Source organism: Tupaia chinensis, unplaced genomic scaffold, assembly GCF_000334495.1.
Source record: "Tupaia chinensis unplaced genomic scaffold, TupChi_1.0 Scaffold139897_1, whole genome shotgun sequence".
NCBI lineage: Eukaryota > Metazoa > Chordata > Mammalia > Scandentia > Tupaiidae > Tupaia > Tupaia belangeri.
Window position 1 is genome coordinate 1,113,311 of NW_006199776.1, and position 25,818 is coordinate 1,139,128.

General features: G+C 40.8%; 1 protein-coding gene across 3 annotated transcripts in view; it reads left to right on the plus strand.

Moving 5' to 3' along the window:
- Positions 1-25,818, plus strand: part of DMXL1 (Dmx like 1) — a 216,224-nt gene that overhangs the window by 58,775 nt on the left and 131,631 nt on the right. For all 3 annotated transcript variants that reach the window (XM_014593197.1, XM_027765897.1, XM_006162337.2), the window contains exons 7-15: positions 68-246; positions 4,598-4,784; positions 6,486-6,654; positions 13,483-13,695; positions 15,929-16,182; positions 16,282-16,966; positions 17,057-17,178; positions 22,771-22,860; positions 22,941-23,043. In XM_014593197.1, coding sequence (XP_014448683.1) covers positions 68-246; positions 4,598-4,784; positions 6,486-6,654; positions 13,483-13,695; positions 15,929-16,182; positions 16,282-16,966; positions 17,057-17,178; positions 22,771-22,860; positions 22,941-23,043 — 2,002 coding nt within the window. The remainder of the gene's footprint in view (positions 1-67; positions 247-4,597; positions 4,785-6,485; positions 6,655-13,482; positions 13,696-15,928; positions 16,183-16,281; positions 16,967-17,056; positions 17,179-22,770; positions 22,861-22,940; positions 23,044-25,818) is intronic.

Below are 25,818 nucleotides of genomic sequence, written 5' to 3' on the forward strand. Positions count from 1 at the left end.
GGAGAGAAGGTATTTTTAATCTTTAATTCTGATCTGGATTTGGTGTTGTGTTTTTGTTTTTCCTTAGGATGACTGTCTTTTAAAGGTTTGGTATAACGTGGAAAACTGGCGGACAGCCGTTACTTCTCCAGATACAAGTCCAGAAAAACAATCCCAAGGAGAAATGGACTTTTCCTTTGTGTACCTGGCCCATCCTCGAGCTGTAAATGGATTTTCCTGGCGTAAAACAAGCAAATACATGCCTAGGTCAGTAGGTTGATAATTTTCCCCCTGTGTTATGGGAACATTGTCATTGTCATTAACATTGGTGACTTTTCTCACTTTGAGAGCCTACAGCCATAGGACTGCTGAACTCTGAACTTTTACCGTTGTTGTGGCTCTCTTCCAAGGTACAGGAATATACCTAGACTTTCAGAGTTAAATACTAGACAGCGTCTGGCCTCCACAGCTCTGGCTATGGGTCATCTGTGATTGGCACTTAGGATGCGAGCCAGTTGAGAGGCGCTTAAGCTGAGATCATTTACCTCTGTATCAGATGCCGTTAAGTCACAGAATTGGGCATATTTTCTTTTTCTTCTCCATGTTTTGTGTCCAATTCTTTCATCTCTTACTCTCCAGATTGTTGTTTGCTTGGTCTTTTTCACAATTCACTCCTTCACTCGTACCTTCCATTGGGTCGTTGGAAAAGTCATGACACATCTTTGTATAGAAAATCATAAAAAAAAAAAAAGTCATAGCTTCTTCGATGACCCAATAATATCTGTCTCTTCTGGTTTCTGATTTTTAAAAGAATAGAGCTTTGTTGAGAGGATAAGCCATGAGTTGGCAAACATCTGGCCGCATCCATCATCTCAGAGGAAAAGAAAGTCAGTTAGTACCCTGCACTCTGTTGTCCCAAACAGGTTAGTTCAACTCATACAAGCACACACAGAGCCACACGTACATGTGTGTATGTGTGTGTTAGTACTTCCTTCCTTCCTTTCTTTTTTGTGGAGAGGTTTTTGCTATAAGGCGTGTGCGCTCACCAGAAAGACAGAGAGAGACAGAGAGACAGAAAGCGAGAAATCACCCCCCAGGGGGGATGGCCACGCCACAATCCCTTCTCCTTCATTCTCCTCTCGAGATCTTGGGCACGCATGCACATGCGCTCGGTGTGAGTTTAAGCCACGAGGTTCAGGTCTCAAACAGTGGTGGACTATGCGGGAGTCCAGCAGCATAGCTATCACTCCGTCTGCTGGTCCCATGTCCATCCTTTCTTAACTGTGGTCCTTGAAAAACTTGCTAGCTCACTGGCTTTTGCCTCTCCTTGAGTAAGGTACGAGACCTATTGCTTTGAATATAAACGGAAATCCCTTTTGGTTTCCTACAGCCAACTTTAGTTTGACCACAGTATGAGCACTGCACTTCTCCCCTTAAACCCTTTTCAGGATTTATGAATTCTGTGATCTGACATTCCTAAGCCGATCTGTGGTGGTAGTGTACCTGGACCATTTTTCGACTTTGTTTTGGCGCTTCTGAGCTGGTGGAATACACCTAGACTTTTTGAGCTACAGTACAATAGTTACTGCACTTTTTACCGCAGCTTTCCAGCCTGTTAAGGTCCCGGTGTAGGAGGAGCACTAAGAAAAGTGGTGGTCCTGTTCTCAGGATGTGCAGGAGTCTCTGTCTAATGCACGGCTGTCTCAGCAGTCTGTATTGTTAGCAAAAGCACGCTCATCCTGGCTTCCGTTTGAGAATAATGCTCTGGTGCCTCTGAGACCATTGTCTATATAGAAATGCATTTAGAGTAGAATGAGTCTGTGGCATGTTTTAACTCTTGTTTTAAAAGTCGTGACTGGAAAACTGGCAGTTAGCGTAATGGCTATGTTGCTGGACTCCCACGTAGTCCACTGCCGTTCAAATCCCAGACCTAGTGGCTTAAACTCACACCAGGTGCATGTGAGTGTGTGCCCAAGATCCTGAGAGGAGAATGGGGGAGAAGGGATTGTGGTGTGGCCATCCCCCCTGGGGGGGGTGATTTCTCACTTTCTGTCTGTCTGTCTCTGGCTTTCTGTCGAGCACACACGCCCTACAGCACAAAACCTCTCAAAAAAAAAAAAATAAATTAATTAAAAAAAGTCGTGACTGGCCCCAGCTCTCCTAACAAACTGTGAGCCTTTTAGGCCTATGTGAGGATTACATAATTTCAGAGGCTGATTTTTTTTCCCGATACATGTAAAGGCTTTCATTCACAGATGCTCCAACCACCAAAATGCTAAGAAAGAGGCATTTTGAGAGAGTTCAGTTACACCTGCTCCTGACCTAGTTCACTCCGTCGGCCGAACTGATCTCAGATGTCTTAAATAGCACTGGATAACAGCAATAAAACATTCCGTTTTTTTTAAATTTCTGCCTATGTTGTGTCTTTCAACTAAATTCAGCATAGGGAACTGTGGCATCTAGAGCTAGAATTTTCTGTTGCCTGTTTTTAGGGGGAGGTCTCCAGTATTTCATTTTAGGATCCCTGTCATTTCAAACACAGGTGATTTCCCTGGGTTCTTCTTAGTTTTCATTTTTGCTTCACCCTCAGCCTGTAGATAGGAGGTGGGAATGCTGATTCTCTTAGGAGAGTTAGCTCCCATCAACGGCCGTCGACCCTTTGACTGGACAGCGCAGGCGCTTCGCTTTCCCGTGTCAGAGGAAGGTGCTCTAGTGCATGGCTGAGCCTCTGTGCTCAGGGACTGCTGTCGGTGGAGAGAGCAATGGGGACGTCTTGGGAATGAGCATGTACTGACTTTCTGACTAAAAGGTGATGAATGTAGGACACATTAGGAGATTTTGGGATATCCTGCAAGAACCTCCAGAAACTGGTTGTCAGTAACTAATTTTAAAACCATCTTAGCCTGTTACCACGTCAAGATAAGGCAGGTTTAGGACATTGCTCATCACAGGTCATACCTGTTCTTTTGTGCTTATTTCTGGGGTTGGGGGAGGGCATCAGTCAATCTGATTCACCACTGAAGGAGAGAGGAGGTACCCTGAACAGAAGAAGGAGAGGAGTACTGAACTGCCTCAGACAGACCGGGGTGTCCCGCCGTGTCCTCCTCAGAGTGCCTGCCAGTTTCCACGGACTGCCTGCGTGATGGGCTGAGGAGTCACGTGGGGCTGCCTGCACTCCAGTCCATAAGTCTCCATTCATCTGAGTTGTGATCTTTCTCGCCTGCTGTGTTGTTCTCGCCTGTGTTAAGCCTCTTCTGATTGTTGTCTGTGTATTTCTCCTTGTCTCTGTTTTCATAAGTCTTTCTGTTTTATGTGTTTGAGATTGGCATTGTAAACCTTGAACTTTCATATAGTTTTTTATGTACTTTTTTGTTGCTTGTATCTATTTGCTCACTTTTATCATCACAGTCTGTGTATATGTGAATATTAAAAACTAAGACAGACCGGCAGACCAGGAGAGGGTCAGGGAAAAGAGTGAGGGGAAGTATGTCAGAGTGGGCTTGAGCGTGCAGGAGCAGCCAGGAGTTTGGTAAGGAGGAAAGGAAGGGTGCTCAGGGAGGAGAGCTGCAAAACAGAGGAAGAGGGGTGGGCAGAGGAGCGGCTCAGGAGGCCAAGAGTGGAGAATGGTGGGAGGGGGCAGGAGGGAAGCCCACAGAAGGTGTAGGTGGGACGAAAGAGGCAGGGGAGTGGACAGAAAGGAAAGAGGGGGCCAGAGCGAGAGAGGAGAGGGTGGAGGAGGAAGCTGAAGGGGGGAGCAACCACGACAGAACATGCTGCTCTCCCTTTTCTTCTCTGCTGTTTGTTAATTTTTCATCAGGAGGATCATGTTCAACAAAGTGGGTACTATAGGAAATTCTATGTGTTTTTTCTTTAACTCACTGTCATGTGATAAAGCCTTCTGCTAATGTTAACTAGATAATTATGTTGGAACACGTGCCTAGTAAAAAGATATTGTGATTTTTTTCTCTAATTTTTCTAAATTTGCTGTGTTACTCAATAAAAGGTAGTCTTTGTCAATAGACAAAGAGCTCTTGATGATGTTGATGGAGCTTAGTGATACATATGCAGTAGATTTTTGCTTTTATTTTGAGGAGGTAACAAGAGGGAGATTAGCTGAAAGTCAAGGATGTCTGAAGAGTGAGGAGGTGGTCAGTGCTTACTTTATCATGAATTTTCTATTTTTGTACTTCACTGCTTTGGGTTCTTGGGTACAGAGAAAATAAGTGTCCTAAATAGTTACCATAGCTTGTTCAAGACCATTGTGTAGGTACCTTTATAGGAAGCAAAAATTAAGCATTATGAAATAATTTAAGTAATAACCATCCACTGAAGAAATCAGGAAATTTTTTTTTTCCTTGTCAACTAAGGGATTACGATTTGATTTCACTCTTTGTTCTCTAAATGTAAGATGAATCATAGATTTATTGGAACAAAGGCTGTTTAATTTTAGGCAGAAAAGAAATAGGTTGGCAAGCATTTGCTGTGATGAAATCTAAATACAAAGATATTTTCTTTGTTGGTAGCTCATATGCATTTACATAATTATAGACACATGGCTAGAATGTCTGTGGTGCTATATGAATTTTGTATTTTGGCCTCACATCTGTCTCTCCTTTAGGGCTTCCGTTTGTAACGTGCTGCTGACGTGTTGCAAGGATAATGTGTGTCGTCTTTGGGTAGAGACGTTTTTACCGAATGATTGTTTGCTGTACGGAGGCGACTTCAGCCATTGGACTGAACCAATTCACTTAAATAACTTCAAGAGAAACACTTCCAGTAAAGAACGAGTTCAAAATGCTTTAGAAGTGAGTGTTTTTTGTTAAATATTTTCTTTTTTATTCTTTAGTGCATGTGCTTTTGCTGGGGGGGAGAGACAGAGACATTGAAAGGTAAAGTTAGAAATCACCCCGACACCTCAGTCATTCCCTTCTCTTTCATTCTTTTCCTGGGATCTTGGGCATGCCCGCACGTGTGCCTGGTGTGAGTTTCAAGCCACCAGGTTCGAGACTTGAACTTTAGTCGCCCATGTGGAAGTCCAGAGGTGTATCCACTGTGCCATCTGCTGACTGCTAATATTATTTCCTACAAATTAAAAAAACATTTTGTACATTGCCTTATTTGTAACATAGTATCATAAAAAAAAATCTATGTTATGAAAATTTCAGAAAAATTTATTTTACCTAGTTCAAAAAATATACTTAAGGATTTTGTCTAGAACAGAACAACCTATTTTTATAAAGTTAATCTTAGATTAATTGATAACAAAGTGACAGTTACACTTGACTTAGCTGAAATAGCAGAGTAAATTAAAGTCTGAGAACACAATAATTTGAATGTAAAAATAATTTTCTTTTTCTTTCATACAGGTTGGGGCAGAGTATCATATTCTGTCCCACCATTAATTTTATTTAGAATTCCCTCAAACTTGGAATCTTTATTTTAATAATTAGAGTTGAAAGTAAAAGTCAATTTTTGTTATTTAGACTAATTGAATATAGAACAGAAATAAAGGCTCTTACTATTTTATTAATATTGAAGGCAGGAAGTGATTTTAAATTTTTTCAAATTTGAATAGTATTCTAATGGCTCATGAAATAAATATATATGTATTATGGCAATCAACAATGGATAGAATAGTTATATGTAAAAATAACCGGAAAACATCCTTGACTAGGAATCTGAAGCCTCGTTCTACTTATAGCTCTGCCATTTATCAGCTGAATGACCTTGGGTTCTATATAAAGTGTCTTACCATACGAAAAACACGACTGGCAGTATTTGTATTGTCTGTCTTGTGGTATTAAATGAGATAATCTCTGTGAAAATATGTGGTAAATTATGAAACATTGTAATGCATTACAGTGATTCTAGCTAATGTTTTTCGGTCATAAGATGTAAGCTGTGGAGGGACCAGCAGTTAGCGTAATGGCTATGTCGCTGGACTCCCACGTAGTCGACCGCAGTTCGAGTCCCAGACCCGGTGGCTTAAACTCACGCTGGGCACGTGTGCGTGTGTGCCCAAGATCCCAAGAGGAGAATGGAGGAGAAGGGATTGCGGTGTGACCATCCCCCCTGGCGGGTGATTTCTCACTTTCTGTCTCTCTGTCTCTCTCTGTCTGGCGAGCGCACGTGACCTATAGCAAAAACCTCTCCAAATTAAAAAAAAAAAATGTAAGCTGTAGACAAAGAAAAGCATATGTAGAAGCATCACTATTTTCAAATGTAATATTGGAAGAAATTATTTTAATTTTTAATATCAGGAAATGAATTTTAAGAAGATAAATAGAAATTGCAAAATTCTGCACAAAGGTAAAGAGAAGAGCCAGGCATCTTAAATTTTAACCTTATTCTTCAGAAAAATTTGCTATACAAAAAAATTGAAAGGTATTTTTATATATAAAGTTATCTGAAATAGAATATAGATGACTTCCACCAATCGTTATGTACCTCCGGATGTGTCATTTAGAACTGTAGGCATTGGTTTCACTTCGCTCTTCTTCGCACAGGTGAATCTGAGACATTTTCGCAGAGGGCGGAGGAGGTCGCTGGCCCTGGTTGCACACACGGGGTATCTGCCTCATCAGCAGGACCCTCACCTGGTCCACAGGAGCACTCCACTGCATGCCAACGCACTCTGCCACTTCCACATTGCAGCCAGCATCAACCCAGCCACAGGTACCAGCTCCGCGTCCACAACGGATTTTTGAAATTAGATAGACTAATTGAGTAACAAGTACGTTTTTAACAAGTAAAATACGTGAGGTAACTTTCTTATGGGACTTTTTTTTTTTTTTTTTGAGAGGTTTTCGCTATAGGGCGCGTGCACTCACCAGACAGAGAGAAAGAGACAGAAAGCGAGAAATCACCCCCCCCAGGGGGATGGTCACACCTCAATCCCTTCTCCTCTATTCTCCTCTTGGGATCTTGGGAACGCACGCACATGCGCCCGGCGTGAGTTTTAAGCCACCAGGTCCGGGACGTGAACCGCGGTCGACTACGTGGGAGTCCAGCGACATAGCCATTACGCTAACTGCTGGTCCCTGGGACTTTTCATTGTAGCAAGTTCACTGGTTTCTATTTACTTTGAAGGCCATGATTTAGGTTGTGATGTAAGATCTTGATAAATCACTCAGATTTATTATTAATTTTTTCATAAGTTAAATTTGAGCTATTCCTTAACAGAACTGAAGCCACAGAAGTAGTATTTTATAATTATTTCATAGCTGATAAAATAAAACCATTGTGTTTATTCCTTATCTCTGGAGATACTGTATAGAAGACAGAAATATGTAAAGATACCTGGATGAGTTAAGAAACTTACCTCTGGGGACCAGCTGTTAGCGTAATGGCTGGGTTGCTGGGCCCCCCTGTAGTTAACCATGGTTCGAGTCCCGGACCCGGTGGCTTGAAACTCACGCCGGACGCGTGTGCATGTGTGCCCAAGATCCCGAGAGGAGAATGGAGGAGAAGGGATTGCAGCATGGCCATACCCCCTGGGGGGTGATTTCTCGCTTTCTATCTCTATGTCTCTCTCTGTCTGTCTGGTGAGCGCACATGCCCTATAGCAAAAACCTCTCCAAAAAAAAAAGAAACTTACCTCTGTAATCAAACATATATAGTATAAGTCGGAAAGGTCTAGAATATTTGGATTATCTATGAATTTGAAGATTTAGGTGCTTATAATTTTAGTAAATAATTTTCTGTGAGCATAAAAATCAATTATCACAATTTAGATATATTGGAATATTACTTGAAACAATATTAAAGACAAAACTTGGACTTGATAAATGCTGTCTGTACAGAAACTATAAAGAAAAACTGTTTTTTACTTTTACCCTGCCCTATGCCTCCTCCTTAGAAGATAACCACTACTGATGAGTGTTTGTATGCTGTGGAATATTCTGAGGCATAAATTAAGAATAACCTGTTTCCACATAGCATGCTGGATTTATAGTATTCATCCTTCAAGGAAATAAAGCACTAATTATGAACTATTCATTACTCCACTGGAATTCCGTTCATCAAAGTGAGAAACACTCTCGCGAGCTGAAATCCGGAGCTCCTTGTAGGACTGAAAGACATTTGCTTATCTTAGGGTCTCATTTCGTTGACAACAGTCCTAACTCTAACATGATCTATGGGTCAAAAAAGAATCTGTGGGAGAATATTGAATTATCGTGATTAAAATATCACATTGGAGCCCAGCTGCTGTGGTGCATTTCAGTGTCGGTGCCCTGCAGTGCTAGAAGCCATATGGAGACAACAGTTCATGCCACATCTGTCAGTGAAACGTGCTAGGTGTGTGTGTGGGCACCCAGATCTTGAGGAGCTAAAGGGCTCAGCTCTTAAGCGTTCTTTCTCTCGTGCATGTGCTTCATGTCATTAAAATATATATATGTATAGGCTTGGGAAATGCCATCACTTTAATTGAAAATATATACAGACAGTTATTATAGTGCCCAGAGTTACCACTGAGGTCATTGGGATAAATTTCAAGGTCACTGCCAAGTAAAGGACAATGTTAGGAGAATAAAAAAGGTTGAATTTCTACATTAATGGAAAAGCACCAGGGATTCCTGAAAGGGAACCCTGAGTTCCAATAAGGAAAACTCTAAAATGTTTCTTTAGATGATCGGCTTCTAAGGAAGATGTAGAAAAAATAAAAACAAAATAATATTGATGACAAATTGGGCCCTAGGGAGAACTCCTGCCCATAAATTTGAGCTGTTGGAATACCCTGTTTTCCTACATGAATATATTTTTACTATATTTCTTAACAGCATAACTCTCAGATTTGGCTTCACGTATATGGTTACAGATAGAAATAGCCATAGGAGAGGAGCTCATAAGAGCCTTTTGTTTGTTTGTTTAATTTGCCAGAGGGTACATGAGTTTGCTAGAGTGACATAGAGGGTGAGCGGGAAAGCGACGTCCAGTGGAGTGTGATGAGACCACAGTCTCTTCTCCATTTTTCTATCCTTAGAGGTTTTTGGTACTTACATACATGTGCCCAGCTTCAAGCAGCCAGGGCCAGGATTCCAATCACAGTGGTCCATGTGAGATCCGACACCCTAAATCACTAGAGTAAGGGGCAAGCCTGAGCACATTCTTAGTTCTAGTTTTTCTGCCCTTCCCATGATGATTTCTCATAAAAATAACTTTAATCAGATTTCTGTGATCAGAAGAGATATATTTCCTTTTAGTTAGAATGCTTCTGCTAAAAAATGTTATCCCCTCTTTCTTGTGTATCTAATAATTAGGTCTGTGATCTACCGGAGTCTCCAGTAGAGAATTGCTTCAATTTCTTTTTCTTTTTGGAGAGGTTTTCACTATAGGGTGCGTGCGCTTGCCAGACAGAGAGAGAGAGACATAGAGACAGAAAGCGAGAAAGCACCCCCCAGGGGGGATGGTCACACCGCAATCCCTTCTCCTCCATTCTCCTCTTGGGATCTTGGGCACACACGCACATGTGCCCAGCGTGAGTTTTAAGTCACCGGGTCCGGGACGCGAACCGCGGTCGACTACGTGGGAGTCCAGCGACATAGCCATTACGCTAATTGCTGGTTCGCAAGAATTGCTTTAATTTCTGATGCCTCCTTTGAAAACTACACATATAGGTTGATTGTAAGTCAGATCTCAGAAAATCTTTCGTTTTGTTTCAGATAGAGATTTTTAGTATAGGGCATGTGCGCTTACCAGAGAGACAGAGACAGAGAGACGGAAAGCGAGAAATCACCCCACCGCCACCCGGGGGATGATCATGATGCAGTTACTTCTCCATTCTCCTCTTGGGGTTTTGGACATACATGTACACGTGCCTGGTGTGAGTTTTAAGCCACCAGGTGCCAGAACTTGAGCCATAGTTGACTATATGGGAGTCCAGCACTTTGACCACTACACCACCCACCTGCTGGTCTCGATATTGGAACATCTTAACCATGACTCCTCAGAGAGCCAGTCCCTTGCATATTTCCCTTGCATATCCACCAAGAAGAAGTGGGAGTGGCAGCTCAGCCTGTTAAAGCTTTCGTAAAGTGCTTCGCTTGCATTAGTTTGGGAACTAGAGAGAGTTGTAGGACCTGGAAATGCAGTGGTGATCAAAACAGGTGTGGTCCTTGCTCTCCTGAGACAGACAGGCAGGCAGGGGTTATGTAAATATTAAGCAAACAATTGTACTGAGGCATGCATAGTTATGAGTAGAAGCTGTGGGATGGGATAGATCTGTGCACTCTTAGAACTTGCCTCCAAAAGAGAATTGCTTTAGCTTCTGACACCTCCTGTGAAAACTGCATATAGGTGATCATTTTGCAAGACTAAGGCTTGGGGAGGAAATAAAAAGAAGGGACAAGAGAACGGTGCTTTCCTTTCTTTCTTTCTTTCTTTCTTTTTTTTTTAATTTGCCAGAGGACATATGTACTTGCTGGAGACAGAGAGAGAGAGAGTGAAGCTGAGAAAGCACCTCCCTTGGTGAATGGTCATGCAGCAATCCCTTCTCCATTTCTTCCTCTTGTCAGAATTTTGGGCATACGCATGTTTGGTGTGTTTTTCCATAGGCTGGGCGCCACCACGCCCAACATGTCTGGTGTGTTTTTCAAGCTGCCTCTCGGTCTTGAACTCTTACTGTGCAGTTGGTCATGTGGTATGCAGCCATCGTAACCACTGTGCCACAGCATGGCCCAAGAAAGGCTTTTTTAATCCTTTTCTTCACCAGTCATCATCTATAATATTAATTCTTTTTTTTTTTTAATTGCCCGTGGATGTGTACACTTACTAGATGGGAGTGAGTAGAGGGAGCACCTCCCAGTGAGATGTGGTCACACCACAATCCTTGTTCTTCCATTTTCCCTTCCCATCAGGGTTTTGGGCATTCACACACTAGTGTTCAGTGTGCTTTTCAAGCCACGAGGGCTGGGATTTGAATTGTGGTCAGTTGTGGGGACACGTTTTTAGACTTCTCTGGGTATAATAGTACACTCCTTATAAAAAAGTTCTTTAGCTCCTTCCCCACACCTAACGACTAGTTCTCTACATTAAAAAATTTTTTTTTCTCTTAATAAAATTATCACCAAAAAATACATCTGGCCTAGTATAACTAAGCCCTCATAAATTTATTAATTGCTTCTTATTGTCTGTAACCTGGCAACCAATCTATAAAGTATCATGAAACATACATATATAATGTCTCCTTATACTATAAATAAAAATGTCCAGTTCGTCTGGGCGGCACAAATTGCTTAGACTACCTAGGCTCAAACTGCCTGTGTCCATTTCTACTCTCCCTTTGTCTCCTTTCCATTTCCCAAGTTCTGACAAAGTAAAGGGCTTTCTCTTTCTCGTCCTCTGTCTCTTCCTCACCAGCAGCCCTCTAGTCATAATTCAGCCAGACCCAAGCCCTGGGGCATTCTAATCATAATTTAGCCAGACCCAAGCCCTGGGGCAGACGCCGACAGTCAGCCATCTGGGAGTTTGGTACCTTACCCACCATACCACCTGCTGGCCCCAGTAGATACACCTCATGTTATTTATCTTTCCTTTAAAAATGTAGGATTTTTTAAAGAAGAGAATTGCTTATGTTCCTGAATCCATTCCCAGCCTTTACAATTCAGCAGATACCAACATGATCCAGATTTAATTATGGTGCACTGAAATTCTCCTTTATCTCTAATTATTAAGGATTGTCATTTGTCACAACTGACAAATATACTGTACTTCAGTCTACCTAATTTAGCAATGTTTTAGTTCATTTTCTGCTGCCATAGTGGAATACCATAGATTGGGTATTTTAGAAGTTTGTTTAGCTGATGGTTGTGGAGTCTGGGAAGTCTAAGAGCCTAGTGGTTGGATTTGGTGAGAGTCAGGACCTGGTGGAAGGGGGATAAGCACCTAAGACAGAGAGAAAAGGGACCAAATGCATCCTTTTGTGGGGAGACCACTCATGATGAGTGACCCCGCCTAAAAGATGTCATTGATTCCTTCAGAGCGGAGTCCTCATGGTCTAAATCACCTTTTTTACTTTTAAATTTATTTAGACACACACACCCACCACACACACACACCCAACACACACACACACACACACACACACACACACACACACACACACACTGCAGACAGCTCCAAGATCTTCCTCCCAGCCTTCTAACCGGCCAGGTTGTAGACACACCTGGCACATTCAGGTCAGCCAGGATCCAAAGCTTGGCTCTTCCTGTGTGGCCCTGGTGTTGCAGAGTTGCTGGTCTCCTGTGCCACTGTGGCCCAGCCTACTCACCTCTGCATACCATTGCACTAGGGGGTCTGTTTCTGTAAGTTGAATTTCAGAGGGCATATTCAAACCATAGTAGCAGAGACATCATAAACAATACCCAGGAACATTGTTTTAGCTAAGGTAATCTGTCTTGAATGCTTTCCTAGCTCTTGACAAAGGAATATCAGTTTTATGCCTTCATATTTCAGTCCTGATGCCAATAAATAAGCAATAGCCATCTTAGATTTAGATGGGTTGGTCATTAAAGAAGTTAATATGTTAGTTTATTAAGTAAAAAATAGAATTGTTGCTATTATGATATATACATAATTAGTTTATCTGATATCATGTGTTTTTTTCACATTTTATTGATTCATAAAAGATCTTAATTAAACTAAATACTTTCAATAGTAAGTACAGTTGATACAAACATATCTATGAACACATGTCTGACTTAAGGTGTAAAACTCAGTGAGTAGAATGGACATACTATAAAGTAGCACCTAACTGAGGCTATATAGCTTACTGTGGTCATTAAGTAGGTTTGTTTTTTATTTTTTTGTTTGTTTGTTGAAGACATTTTCCATTATAGGCCAGGTTAAAATATGTGTGTTACCAAAACTTGTAATAATTTAGTAAGATATTCTCATTAATGTATCTTCAAATTATAGATATACGTCTTGATGAGGATATTTTTTAGTATTGAAGAAAATACTATGCTATATGACCTAGACTATGTAATTTCATTTTCTTTGTAATGGGTAATGTTAAATTTATTATTTAAATTTTTATAATGAATAATAGTGTCAGTGTCTTATTCATAGATTAAATGAAGTTTACTTCAGAGGTATAAAGATAAATGTAATATCATCATGAATTTGTCCCAGCCATGGAATGTATACCACCAAGAGTGAGCCCCAAGGTAAACTGGACTGTGGATGATAATGAGGCTTATAACTTATAACAGATGTTCCATTTTGGTGGTGGATGTTGATAATGAGGGAGGCTTCTAACATGGTGGGACAATGGGTATATGACTTTCTGCACACCTTCCACTCACTATCGCCTTGAACCTAAAACAGCTCTAGAAATAGTCTCAACACACACACACACATAAAGTTAAAATAGAGTTAAACTTAAAAGTGAAGTATAAACTTGTAAAAAGATAAATGTAGTAGTCAATAATAAAAACATGAGATGTGTGTGCTTTATAGGTTAGAATGATAAACAATTTTAATTTTGTAATTTTTTTTATGTAGACATTCCACTTCTTCCATCTATTACGTCTCTGAGTCTAAGTGAAAATGAAGAGAAGAATGGGCCTTTTGTGGTACACTGGCTAAACAACAAAGAACTACATTTCACTTTGTCCATGGAAGTCTTTTTACAGCAACTGAAAAAAAGTTTTGAACAGCCATCTTCTGAAGCTAGTGCAGAAGACTCTAATCAAATAGATGTAAAATCTGATGAAGGTAATAATTCTGTTTGAAAAATTTGAAGTCTTGTGTAAATTGCATTTTTACATTTTTTTTAAGGAGATAGTCTCTTTCTTGGTCTGGCCGCACACTCGTATTTTTGCCTCCCAAGTGATTGGGACAATAGGCGTATGCCACAGTGCCTGACATCGGATGCGAGGACCAGAAAGTGTGAAACCGGGGCAGCCAGTACTCTCTGACAGTCTGTGCCTCATAAATGTGTGTGGGATTGTATATGATCATGGGGGCGGGGAATGGTGCACACGGGTTCATATCGTTAAGTTTGGTGACTATCCTTCCAGATGGATTATTTTCTGTGCTTATGCAGATGTAATATAAAGGCAACTTTTAAAAAAATTTGTACTGTAAGTGTTCAGTTTTAGACAAAAATGTTCCGTAACTTGTTGTGATTCAGTAACGGGCAGTATTCCATCATTATTTTCTCAGCTGCCCAATATCCCATGTCTAAGTAACAGTTCTCCTATTGATAGACATTAAAGTTGTTTTTACTCTATTACTAATGGTATAAGGGCACATCTTTTCATCTTTGTGTGACATAGATTCCCATGTGTGGAATTTCCAGGGACTATACAAATTTTTAAATACCAGCTTCCGACAGATTGCCCTCCAGAAATGTTTTACCAGTCTATACTTCCTCCAGTGCTAAAGAAGTTGTTTATCCCATGTTGCTGTCATGAGCGTATCCTTTCATTTTGCCAGTCAATGAAGGGAAAATCTCATATTGTTTTACTTTGCATTTTCTTGACACAAATTGAACAGAATGGGTATCTTTATATTTTAGCCCTTCTGTTGAATTTTATGCTTTCTTATTGATTTATATGTCTTGACTTATATTTGAAAATCTTGTAAACAGTGAAAATATTTTTTAAAGCATCTCTTCCCAGAAAGCCTCTCTATTTCAGGCCATGAGTAGGGAGGAGTGTGGGAAGCTGGGTTTCTTTTCTTTTTTTTTTTTTTTTTTGAATGAGAAATTCTTGCTATAGGTTGCATGTACTTAGCGGAAAGAGAGAGAGAGGGAAAGAAATCACCCCCTGGGGGGATGGCCATGCTACAGTCCCTTCCTTCTCCTCCGTTCTCCTCTGTTCTCCTCTTGGGATTTTGGGCATGTGCTCACACATTCCTGGTATGAGTTTGAAGTTGCCAGGTCCGGGACTCAAACCTCAGTTGGCCATGTGGGAATCTAGCACCTTAACCACTATACCACCTGCTGGTCCCAAAGGACTGGAATTTTTGAAAGAGGTGAGACTATCCACATTTATGTGTATTAAGTTGGCATACAGATAAATTTATTTATTTTCTTAAATTTTGGCAGTGGGCACATGAAGATGAGAGAGAGAGAAAGAGAGAAAGAGAGAGGGAGGTGAGAAAGTACCCCTCCCCCCAGGGAGATGGCCGCATCTCAGTGCTTTCTCCTCCATCTGTCCTTTCTTTAAATGATTTTTTAAAAAAATTTATTTATTCATTCATTTATTTTCATTTGACCAGAGAGAGAGAGAGAGAGAGAGAGAGAAAGTGAGAAAGCAAGCCACCAGGTCTGGGACTCGAACTGTGGTTGGCCATATGGGAGTCTCCAGCACCTTAACCACCACGCCACCTGCTGGTTCCCCTGTTTAAATGATCGTTGGTACACTGGCACATGCATCTAGTGTGTTTCTCAAGCCCCTGGGTCCAGGACTTGAACCACGAAGTCAGCTGTGTGGGATCCAACTGCCTTAACCACCACGCCACTGGCTGCCCCCAAATTTCTTTTTAATTACTGATGTTTTGAAGGAAATATGGAAATTGGGTGCTATAAGCGTATTCATTTAATCTTGTCATCCCTCTGTCTGTCTCTCTCTTTGGTGAGCGCACACACCCTATGGCAAAAACCTAAAAATAAAAAGTTTAAGATACCATAGAAATTATAAATGTGTACCTAGAGTGTAACTAGTGTAGCATGCTCAGATTGCATAAATCTGATATTGTGAAGAAAGTGTCGATTACATCCAATAATTTCCTAGTAATAGTCCTTGTTGCTGCAGGGACCCCGAAATAAGAGGAGTTCTGTAGGCCTTGTGTTAACTCCAGCAGCCCTACATTTCTGAAACTAAATATTTGTTAGTATGAAAACTATTGTTTCATATCTTGAATACACTTAAAAGAGACATTTCTTAATTTATAGTACTAGTCCAATTGTATTTACCTGGTTCGTGAATGCTTTTGCTTGTAGAAATGGAAGATGATGTTGATGATCTGAAAATAAATCATGAAAAGAAGGAACTGGACGCTGATAAAGTGGTACCAAGCTCAAGTTTTACACCATTACCGTCAGCTGCTATTGATCATCAGATCGAAGTACTTCTGTCTGAATGGAGCAGAAATGCAGACATGCTCTTCAGTATCCATCCCATGGATGGCTCTCTGCTGGTTTGGCACGTGGACTGGCTGGATGAATACCAGCCTGGGATGTTCCGTCAAGTACAGGTACTGTTACTATGATCTCTGGAGAGCTACTTGTTGATGTGAGTGCTGTTTTAGACGGCCTCTTACTGTCCTTTCTAATGCTCGCTTTCTTAATTCCAGGTGTCCTTCGTTTCCAGAATTCCGGTAGCCTTCCCCACGGGCGATGCCAACTCGCTCTGTAAAAGTGTGGTGATGTACGCCTGTACCAAGAACGTGGACTTGGCCGTTCAGCAAGGGAAGCAGAGACCTTCCGGCCTTCCTCGTTCCACATCAGTGCTCATCTCCTCTGCTCACAGCAAATCATCGAATAGTTTAAAATTAAGTATTTTTACCCCTAACGTTATGATGATTTCAAAGCACGCTGATGGTTCTCTGAACCAGTGGCTGGTCAGTTTTGCCGAGGAATCTGCTTTTTCTACAGTCCTCAGTATTTCCCACAAGTCCAGATATTGTGGTCACCGCTTTCATCTTAACGATTTAGCTTGCCATTCAGTGTTGCCGTTACTGCTGACCACGTCACACCATAACGCACTGAGGACGCCAGATGTTGAGAGCCAAAAGCAACCTTACAGTGCTGTAACTCCCGAAGGATGTTCTTCCACACAACAAAACAAAAGCACCATTGATGTGGCCTTTCAGGACCCCAATGCAGTGTACAGTGAACTTATTCTGTGGAGGGTTGATCCAGTTGGGCCATTGTCTTTCTCTGGAGGAGTTTCTGAGCTTGCCCGGATTAATTCCCTTCACGTTTCTGCCTTTTCCAACGTGGCATGGCTGCCCACTCTTATACCCAGTTACTGTCTCGGTAAGCATTCTGATGTTTATTTCATTACTTTAGATATTCTGACATCATCACTGAAGAGTTAAATGTTAAATGTTTGTAAATGCTTTCTAGGTACATACTGTAACTCTCCCAGTGCATGCTTTGTAGCAAGTGACGGACAGTATCTGAGATTATATGAGGCAGTTATTGATGCCAAGAAACTTTTATATGAGCTTTCCAACCCTGAGATATCTGTAAGTAATGGCTCTTATAGTGATTTCACTATATGGTATGATGTTTATAGATACTTAAGTCTGTACTCATTGGTATGTTCTAGAATTACGACATACAATTTGTAGTAAACATGTATAGTTTTTTTTTTTTTTTTCACATTTGCATTGTAATGTTATAGTGACTCTAAGGTCCCTTTGGACTGGCTGGATGAATACCAGCCTGGGATGTTCCGTCAAGTACAGGTACTGTTACTATGATCTCTGGAGAGCTACTTGTTGTTGATGTGAGTGCTGTTTTAGATGGCCTCTTCCTGTCCTTTCTAATGCTCGCTTTCTTAATTCCAGGTGTCCTTCGTTTCCAGAATTCCGGTAGCCTTCCCCACGGGCGATGCCAACTCGCTCTGTAAAAGTGTGGTGATGTACGCCTGTACCAAGAACGTGGACTTGGCCGTTCAGCAAGGGAAGCAGAGACCTTCCGGCCTTCCTCGTTCCACATCAGTGCTCATCTCCTCTGCTCACAGCAAATCATCGAATAGTTTAAAATTAAGTATTTTTACCCCTAACGTTATGATGATTTCAAAGCACGCTGATGGTTCTCTGAACCAGTGGCTGGTCAGTTTTGCCGAGGAATCTGCTTTTTCTACAGTCCTCAGTATTTCCCACAAGTCCAGATATTGTGGTCACCGCTTTCATCTTAACGATTTAGCTTGCCATTCAGTGTTGCCGTTACTGCTGACCACGTCACACCATAACGCACTGAGGACGCCAGATGTTGAGAGCCAAAAGCAACCTTACAGTGCTGTAACTCCCGAAGGATGTTCTTCCACACAACAAAACAAAAGCACCATTGATGTGGCCTTTCAGGACCCCAATGCAGTGTACAGTGAACTTATTCTGTGGAGGGTTGATCCAGTTGGGCCATTGTCTTTCTCTGGAGGAGTTTCTGAGCTTGCCCGGATTAATTCCCTTCACGTTTCTGCCTTTTCCAACGTGGCATGGCTGCCCACTCTTATACCCAGTTACTGTCTCGGTAAGCATTCTGATGTTTATTTCATTACTTTAGATATTCTGACATCATCACTGAAGAGTTAAATGTTAAATGTTTGTAAATGCTTTCTAGGTACATACTGTAACTCTCCCAGTGCATGCTTTGTAGCAAGTGACGGACAGTATCTGAGATTATATGAGGCAGTTATTGATGCCAAGAAACTTTTATATGAGCTTTCCAACCCTGAGATATCTGTAAGTAATGGCTCTTATAGTGATTTCACTATATGGTATGATGTTTATAGATACTTAAGTCTGTACTCATTGGTATGTTCTAGAATTACGACATACAATTTGTAGTAAACATGTATAGTTTTTTTTTTTTTTTTCACATTTGCATTGTAATGTTATAGTGACTCTAAGGTCCCTTAAAAAGAAGCCATTTTTTTTTTCATTCATCCAAAAAGAATCTTGGCCAGCAGGTGGTGTGGGTTAAGGTTATAGATCCCACATGGCTGACTCCTGGGTTCTAGTCCTAGACCTACCAGCTTGAGACATGCTGGATGCATGTGCATGTGTGCCCAAAATCCCAGAAGGAAAATGGAGAAGGGATTGTGGCATGGCCATTCCCTGCCTCGTTGGGGGGTAGTTTTTCACCTTCCTTCTGTCTCTGCTGAGTGCATATGGCTTATGGCAAAAATCTTAAAAAAATAATAAATAAATAAAAGAATCTCCAGTCCTGTAAGTGCAGTGGTTAAGCATTGTGCAGTGGGAGCCAGATCCTTCATGGCCAACCACAGTTTGAGTCCTGGCCATGGTGACTTGAAAGACATGGTGGGCATTGTGTGTTTATGCCCAAATCCTGATGGTGATGGAGAAGTGGAGGAAAAGGATTGTGGTGTGAGCATATCCCATGGGGTCGGGGGGCTGCTCACTAGCTCGTCTTGCCCTCTCACAAGCATACATGTTATCTGGCAATTAAAAAAAGGCAGAATCTAGACTTTTGTGATTTGTTTCTGTATCACTCATTTGCTGATAGATAAATGGGCACCCCTGACAGTATGAAGTGGAAGTTATGTTGGTTTATCAGTATTTTTTACCTAGGCAAGGGGAGCTGGAATAGCAGGAATAGAATTTTAATCTGAAGCATGAATGGAAAAAGCCCTCAGCTTGATTTCAGTTCATTTGACAGTTTTTTCAACACTCTTGCAATACTTCTGTCGAGCCATACTTCTTCCTTTGCCCAATCAGTAGCAACCAATCAACTGCATTGTCTGAGTACCTTCTGGCAAGCAAACATTTCCACTTTTTGGTTTAAAAAGAATTTTTTTTTTAACTTGCCAGAGGTTATGTGAGTGCATTAGAGAGAGAAAAGGGTGGGGGAGATGAGAAAGTACCCATTATGGGGAATGAGTATACTGCAGTCCCCTCTTCTCCACTTCTCTCTCTGTTCAGGATCCTGGGCACACACGTCCATGTGCCTGGCATGTTTTTCAAACCACTGTGTCTGGGATTCAACTATGTAGTCATCCATGTGGTATCCAGCCGACTTTAATTAGGTCGTCAGGAAAGTCATGGCGTATTTTTCTATGCTAAAGTGCATCATGACTGGGACCAGCAGATGGCTTAATGGTTACATGCTAATCTTCTACATAGTCAACCACTGTTTGAGTCCTGGACCCAGAGCCTAAAACTTATGCCAGGGCACATGTGCATACATGCCCAAAACCCCAAGAGGAGAATGGGGGAGAAGGAATTGTGCTATGGCTATCCTCCAAGGGGGGTGATTTCTTGCTTTCTGGCTCTCTGTCTCTCTCTGTCTCTCCAGAGAGTATACGAGCCCTATAGTAAAAATCTCTCTAAAAAAAAAGTCATGAATTTCCTGGTGACCCAGTACTACACTATTGACTGGACAGGTGTTCTTTTTAATATCTCATGAGGCAGCCTTCAGCTGTACTGAGGTTCTTATTTAGGAGATTCAAGGCATCTCCCAAGCATCTTCCGTACTCCAGTTAATACACCCATTATTGTTTTGGTTACAAAGTTGCATGTTTGCCAGTGGTCTGTTCCAGTCCTGTTTTTTCCCAAATGTTTTGTTTTTTAAGTGAATTTGTATATTCTTCCACGACTGTGTGAGAGTGAGAGACAAATGGACCAATAGACAGTATCTCTAACAGGGTCCTAACACCATGAACCACTCCCTCCCCCTGACACAGGCAGCCCGGGACCATAGGCATGTACATACCTGGATACTCAGGGAGGTCACCAATAGAAATACCAAATTTTACCCCTTTGGTCACTTTTACTGCTGTGCTACCCTCCAGCCTTCCCTCCATAAGTTATTTTTAATGCATGATTTTGCAGAACACGAATTTTTTAAAACATGTCTACTATATACTGTCATAATAGAAACATTTTTATTGAGGGTCTTTTATTAATCAGGCATAGATGTGAACAAAACAGACAAAAATGTGTGTTTCAGAACTTGTATTCTAATGATGAGAGACAGATAATAAATAAAAACATTAATTAACAAAAACTGTGGAGCAAACCTACTGTAAAAGAAGTAGGGAGTGTCAAGTAAAATACTGGTGAGGGAAAGCTTAACAGAAAAGTTACCATTTGAATATTGGAAAAAGATGAGGGAGCTAGATACATAGATACAGATATTTTAAAAAAGAGGGAGGACCAGCTGTGGCGTGGTGGTGAAGGTATCTGGATTCCTAAGGTAGTGTAGTCTACCTTAGTGTACTTGACTGTGTAGTCCAAGTCCAAGTCCCGTACTTGGCGACTTAAATACCATGCTGGGAACATGTGTGTGCATGCCCAAAATCCCGAAAGGAGAAATGGAGGAGGGATTGCGGGCCACCATCCCCCATTGGGTGCTTTCACACTTTCTCTCTCTTTCTATTCCAGCAAGTGTGCAAACCCTTTATCAAATAAAAATCAATCAATCATTAAAAAAAGAGTGGTCCAGAAAGAGGAACAGTGCCCACCAGTTCAAAGATCCTGAGGCCAGAGCATGTGTGGTGTGTAAAGGAGCCACGAGCAGGCCTCCGTGGCTCCACCAGAGGATGTAAGGTGGGGAGTAGCCATGGGGGAAGTCAGAAAGGTAGTCTGACCACATTATATAGAGCCTCATTGACCATTGTGGAAACTCTGGCTTTTATTCTGAATAGTATGGAAACCATTGAATGGAATAATAGTGTGATATGATCTGACTTAGATCTTAAGTGGATCGCCCCAGTAGCTACATAGATTCAGTAACATTTCAGGAGTGAAATCTGAGAGACCAACTATTACAGTAGTTGGGGAGAGGTACAGAGCGGCTTAGAATGGTAGCAAGTGGTGACAATAGAGATAAGAACTGATCAATTCTGTACGTGTCTTGAACATTGACTAGTTAGGTTCAGTCTAGTTATGGGATTTATTTGAGAAAAAAGATAATTCGCAAGGTTAGTGACTGTGAACATTAGGAAGAATAGAATTGCATGAGTAGAGAAGAGAACGAATATAAAAACAGCAGGTTTTGAATGATGGGGGATTTGAGAGTACAACTTTGGACATGTTAATTTCAGGATGACCATTTCACATTCTAGAGACACAGTTGGCTAGTCTCTGGAGTTTAGAGGGAAGTTTGGCCTGAGGATATAAAATACCTAAGGTAATTGTCAGCATATTATTTTAAAGTTGCAGAGGTAGATGAGGTCATTGAGGGAAGCAGTATAGTTAGAAAGGAGAAATAATAGAAAGCTCAAATACTGGAACATTCCATTGTTAAAATTATAATGGAAACCAAATGAGGAAAATATTTCAAGGAGGGAGAGATCACAGGTGTCAAAGCTGATTAAAAACAGCCTGTGTCAAAGTTAGATTAAGTCTGATGACGATTGAGAATTGACTGCTGAATTTAGCTTATTTAAAGCACTCAGGACATAGAGCTCAAGAAATTGGCACTTATTAACAGAATGTCAACTTGTTTCTTTACCTCCGTCCTTGCCCTCAAAATTAATGCTTAAAAGCACTGATTTTTAGAATATTAACTAGGAAATTGAGGTCAGTCTTTTGCATTTATGGATATAAAATATTTTTTCTCCTAACAGTTACCAAATATTGCTTTTGTTTTCTCTGTTATCAAGTGAGCTGTAATGCATAGGCATTCTTTTTTTTTAATTGTTATTTTTATTTTTGGAGAGGTTTTTGTTATAGGGTGCGTGCGCTCGCCAGACAGACAGAGACAGAGAGACAGAAAGTGAGAAATCACCCCCCCCCAGGGGAAATGGCCACGCCGCAATCCTTTCTCCTCCATTCTCCTCTCAGGATCTTGGACACACACGCACATGGGCCCAGCGGTTTAAGCCACTGGGTCCGGGACGCGAACCATGGTCGACTACGTGGGAGTCCAGCGACATAGCCATTACACTAACTGCTGGTCCCTGCATATGCATTCTTACATAATTTCTATCAAGTAAGGTCCTAGAATGTTTATAATTGAAAGGGACTACATTTAGTCTCTCTTCGATGTTATTATTTACCTGTTAGACTTGAAATTTTATGTTACTTACTTTTGGTTACTTTTGAATTGTATTATTTATTAAAGGATATATTAATATTTTTAAAAAACAGAAATATGTTGGTGAAGTATTTAACATCGTCAGTCAGCAGTCAACAGCCAGGCCAGGATGCATTATTGCCTTAGATCCCATTACCAAACTGGTAAGTGTCATTTTTCCGTCAATTACCATTAGTTAAAAAAACACGTATATCAACTTATGCTGGTGTTTATTTATATTCAGCACGGCAGAAAAACCCAGCTGCTTCATGTTTTCCAAGAAGACTTCATTTTGAATAACCTTGAGAAGAAAAGTCTGGGAAAAGACAGCATTTTATCTGATGCAGGTAAAGAAGAATTATTTATGTAATGAGAATATTAGGAAGACTGTGTTAATAAAGCTGAACTGATAGACTGTTCCATATCGTCTGTTTGAAGTTAATCTTTTAAATAGATTTGTGATATTTGTCATTAATACTAGTTTCTTTTTACTTTTTTTTTAGGTTTTTGCAATAGGGCACATGTGCTTGCTGGAGAGAGACAGAGAGAGACAGAGAAGGTGAGAAAATATCCCCTCAGAGTAAGGCTCTGCTACAAGGTCTTCATTCTCCTGTCAGGATTTTGGGTGCACATGCACATGCACCCAGCATGATTTTCAAGCCACCCGGTCCAGGACTCAAACCAGCATCTTAACGACCATGCCACCTGCTGGCCCAATATCTTTTTTCTTTAACCAGGAAATAAACATGAAAAAAGTTAAAGGAGTTTCTCAGTTACACATTTATCATTAATCTGTGAGTATTCGTTACATGGATGGAGTCCTGCCGTATCAATTTGGATAATAGTGGACACCTGACCTTTTAGAAATCTGTAATTTGGGAAGAAAAAATGGGTTAAAACTTCAAATGATAAAATCCTTAACTTAAAGGCTAAGTGTGTTAACTAACATTTTAATAATAAAATGGTTCAAAGTTTTATTACTAAGCTGTTCCACCTAACATTGTTACTTTGCATGAAGGAATTACTGAAGAAAATAGACCTAAAATCTCTTGGTTATTAGACTCAGTCACAGACCAAGCCAAACTCAAAAATGACTTTCTTGAAGAACAAAACATTATAAAGCAACCACATATTGAATGATATGTGCTGGTTACTTAAAGTCAGTTTTAAAGCCTCTGGTAATAATTTACGCTCTCTATTTTTCTAGATTTTTTTCCTTCTCTCATATTATACATTCTTCCACGTTTTCATTTTCCCCCCTTTGAGAAGTATGCCTTAGAGTTCTACAACTTGCTAGAGGATGTGTGTACTCATGAGAGATGGAGAGAGAGAGAAAGTAAAAAAGCGCTCTTCGTGGAGATGGCTGCACTACAGTCCCGTCTCCATTTTTGTTTCAGGGTTTGGACCATGCACGCACGTGCACCCGGTTATTTTTCAAGCCACTGGGTCCAGGACTCGAACTGACAGTTGGCCATGTGGAATGCAGTTGTCTCAATCACCACACTACCAGCTGGTCCTAAATTCTGCACTTTTTTTGTTGGATATCTGATTTCTTACCTTTGCTTTCACTCAGTCTTTTATCATTTTTCCTGAGAATTCATGAACGGTGCAAATGCATTTTATTCATGTGCTTTCGTAACTCTGAACATGATGAAAATATGCTAAACATGGGGAATAAAGATGTTATTAATAGTATAAAGGATTATTTATGGAAACAAAAATATTCTTAATCTTTTTATATTAAAATTTCTCAATGTATAATTTTTTCCCTTTCACTCTTTTTTTTTCCTCGTCTTAAATATTCAAGGAATTCTTACTTTTACTCAAATACTATTTTCATTATTAGCATTTATTTATTTTTTTCTTTTTCTGGAGAGGTTCTTGCTATAGGGCACGTGTGCTCGCCAGAAAGACAGAGACAGAAAGTGAGAACACACCCCCCGGGGGGGATGGCCATGCCACAATCCCTTCTTCTCCATTCTCCTCTCAGGATCTTGGACACGCACGCACACATGCCCGGCATGAGTTTAAGCCACTGGGTCCGGGACTCGAATTGGAGTCAACTACGTGGGAGTCCAGCAACATAGCCATTACACTAACTGCTGGTCCCCATTATTAGCATTTCTAAGAAAATATCCAAGGATTTATATTATATCGATATTTTCGGTTTTCATAGAAGATGAAGCATTATCGTCAGGAAGGAAAGAGTTTTACAGATATTTTCATTATTGAGGCATTCTTTCTTGGTAGTGAAAATTTCATAAATAGGATTGATTTCTGTTCCTTTTCATAAAATATTTCTTTTATAAGAGATACAGAGACAAAGTGAAAGGGTCCCTTGGCAGACAGGATCTTGCCATGTTTCCAGCCAGCTCGGACGGCAGGCACATGCAGCTGTGTCTGGCATGGTCAGGTCCACCTGGGCTCCAAACCCAGGCCTCCCTGCATTACTAGACCCAGCACCGTGTGGCAGCACCCTATTGCTTGCACTTCTGTGGGATTGCTTCTTTTTTCTTTTGTTGTAGTCCCTTGTCCTTTCTTTCTTCATTTTTATCATTTGAGTACCTAATTCATTCAGAGTACATTAGCAAAATTACCTTTTCATTAGTCTCTCTTTAAAATTTTCTGCTATGGAGCACATGTGCTTGCTGGAGAGACACACAGAAAGAGAGAGAGAGAGGGAAAGTGATAGGCCACCTCCTGAGAGGATGGCCATGCTGCAGTCCCCTCTCCTCCATTCTCCTCTTGGGATTTTGGGCACGCATGCACACATGACTAGCATGTTTCTCAAGCTAATGTGTACAGGACTCGAACCATCATGCCATGTGGTCTGCCAGGTGGGGTCCAGTTGCCTTAACTACCACACCACCTGGCAGGCCTTTATTTAGTCTCCTAGCTCAAAGTTATTTATCAATTTGTGTGTGTGTGTGTGTGTGTGTGTGTGTGTATTGTGTGTGTATATATATATGTGTGTGTGTATATGTATACATATGTGTATATGTATAGTGTGTATATATATGTGTATATATGTGTGTATATATGTATACATATGTGTATATGTATAGTGTGTATATATGTGTGTGTGTATAGTGTGTGTGTATATATATGTGTGTATTTTTTTG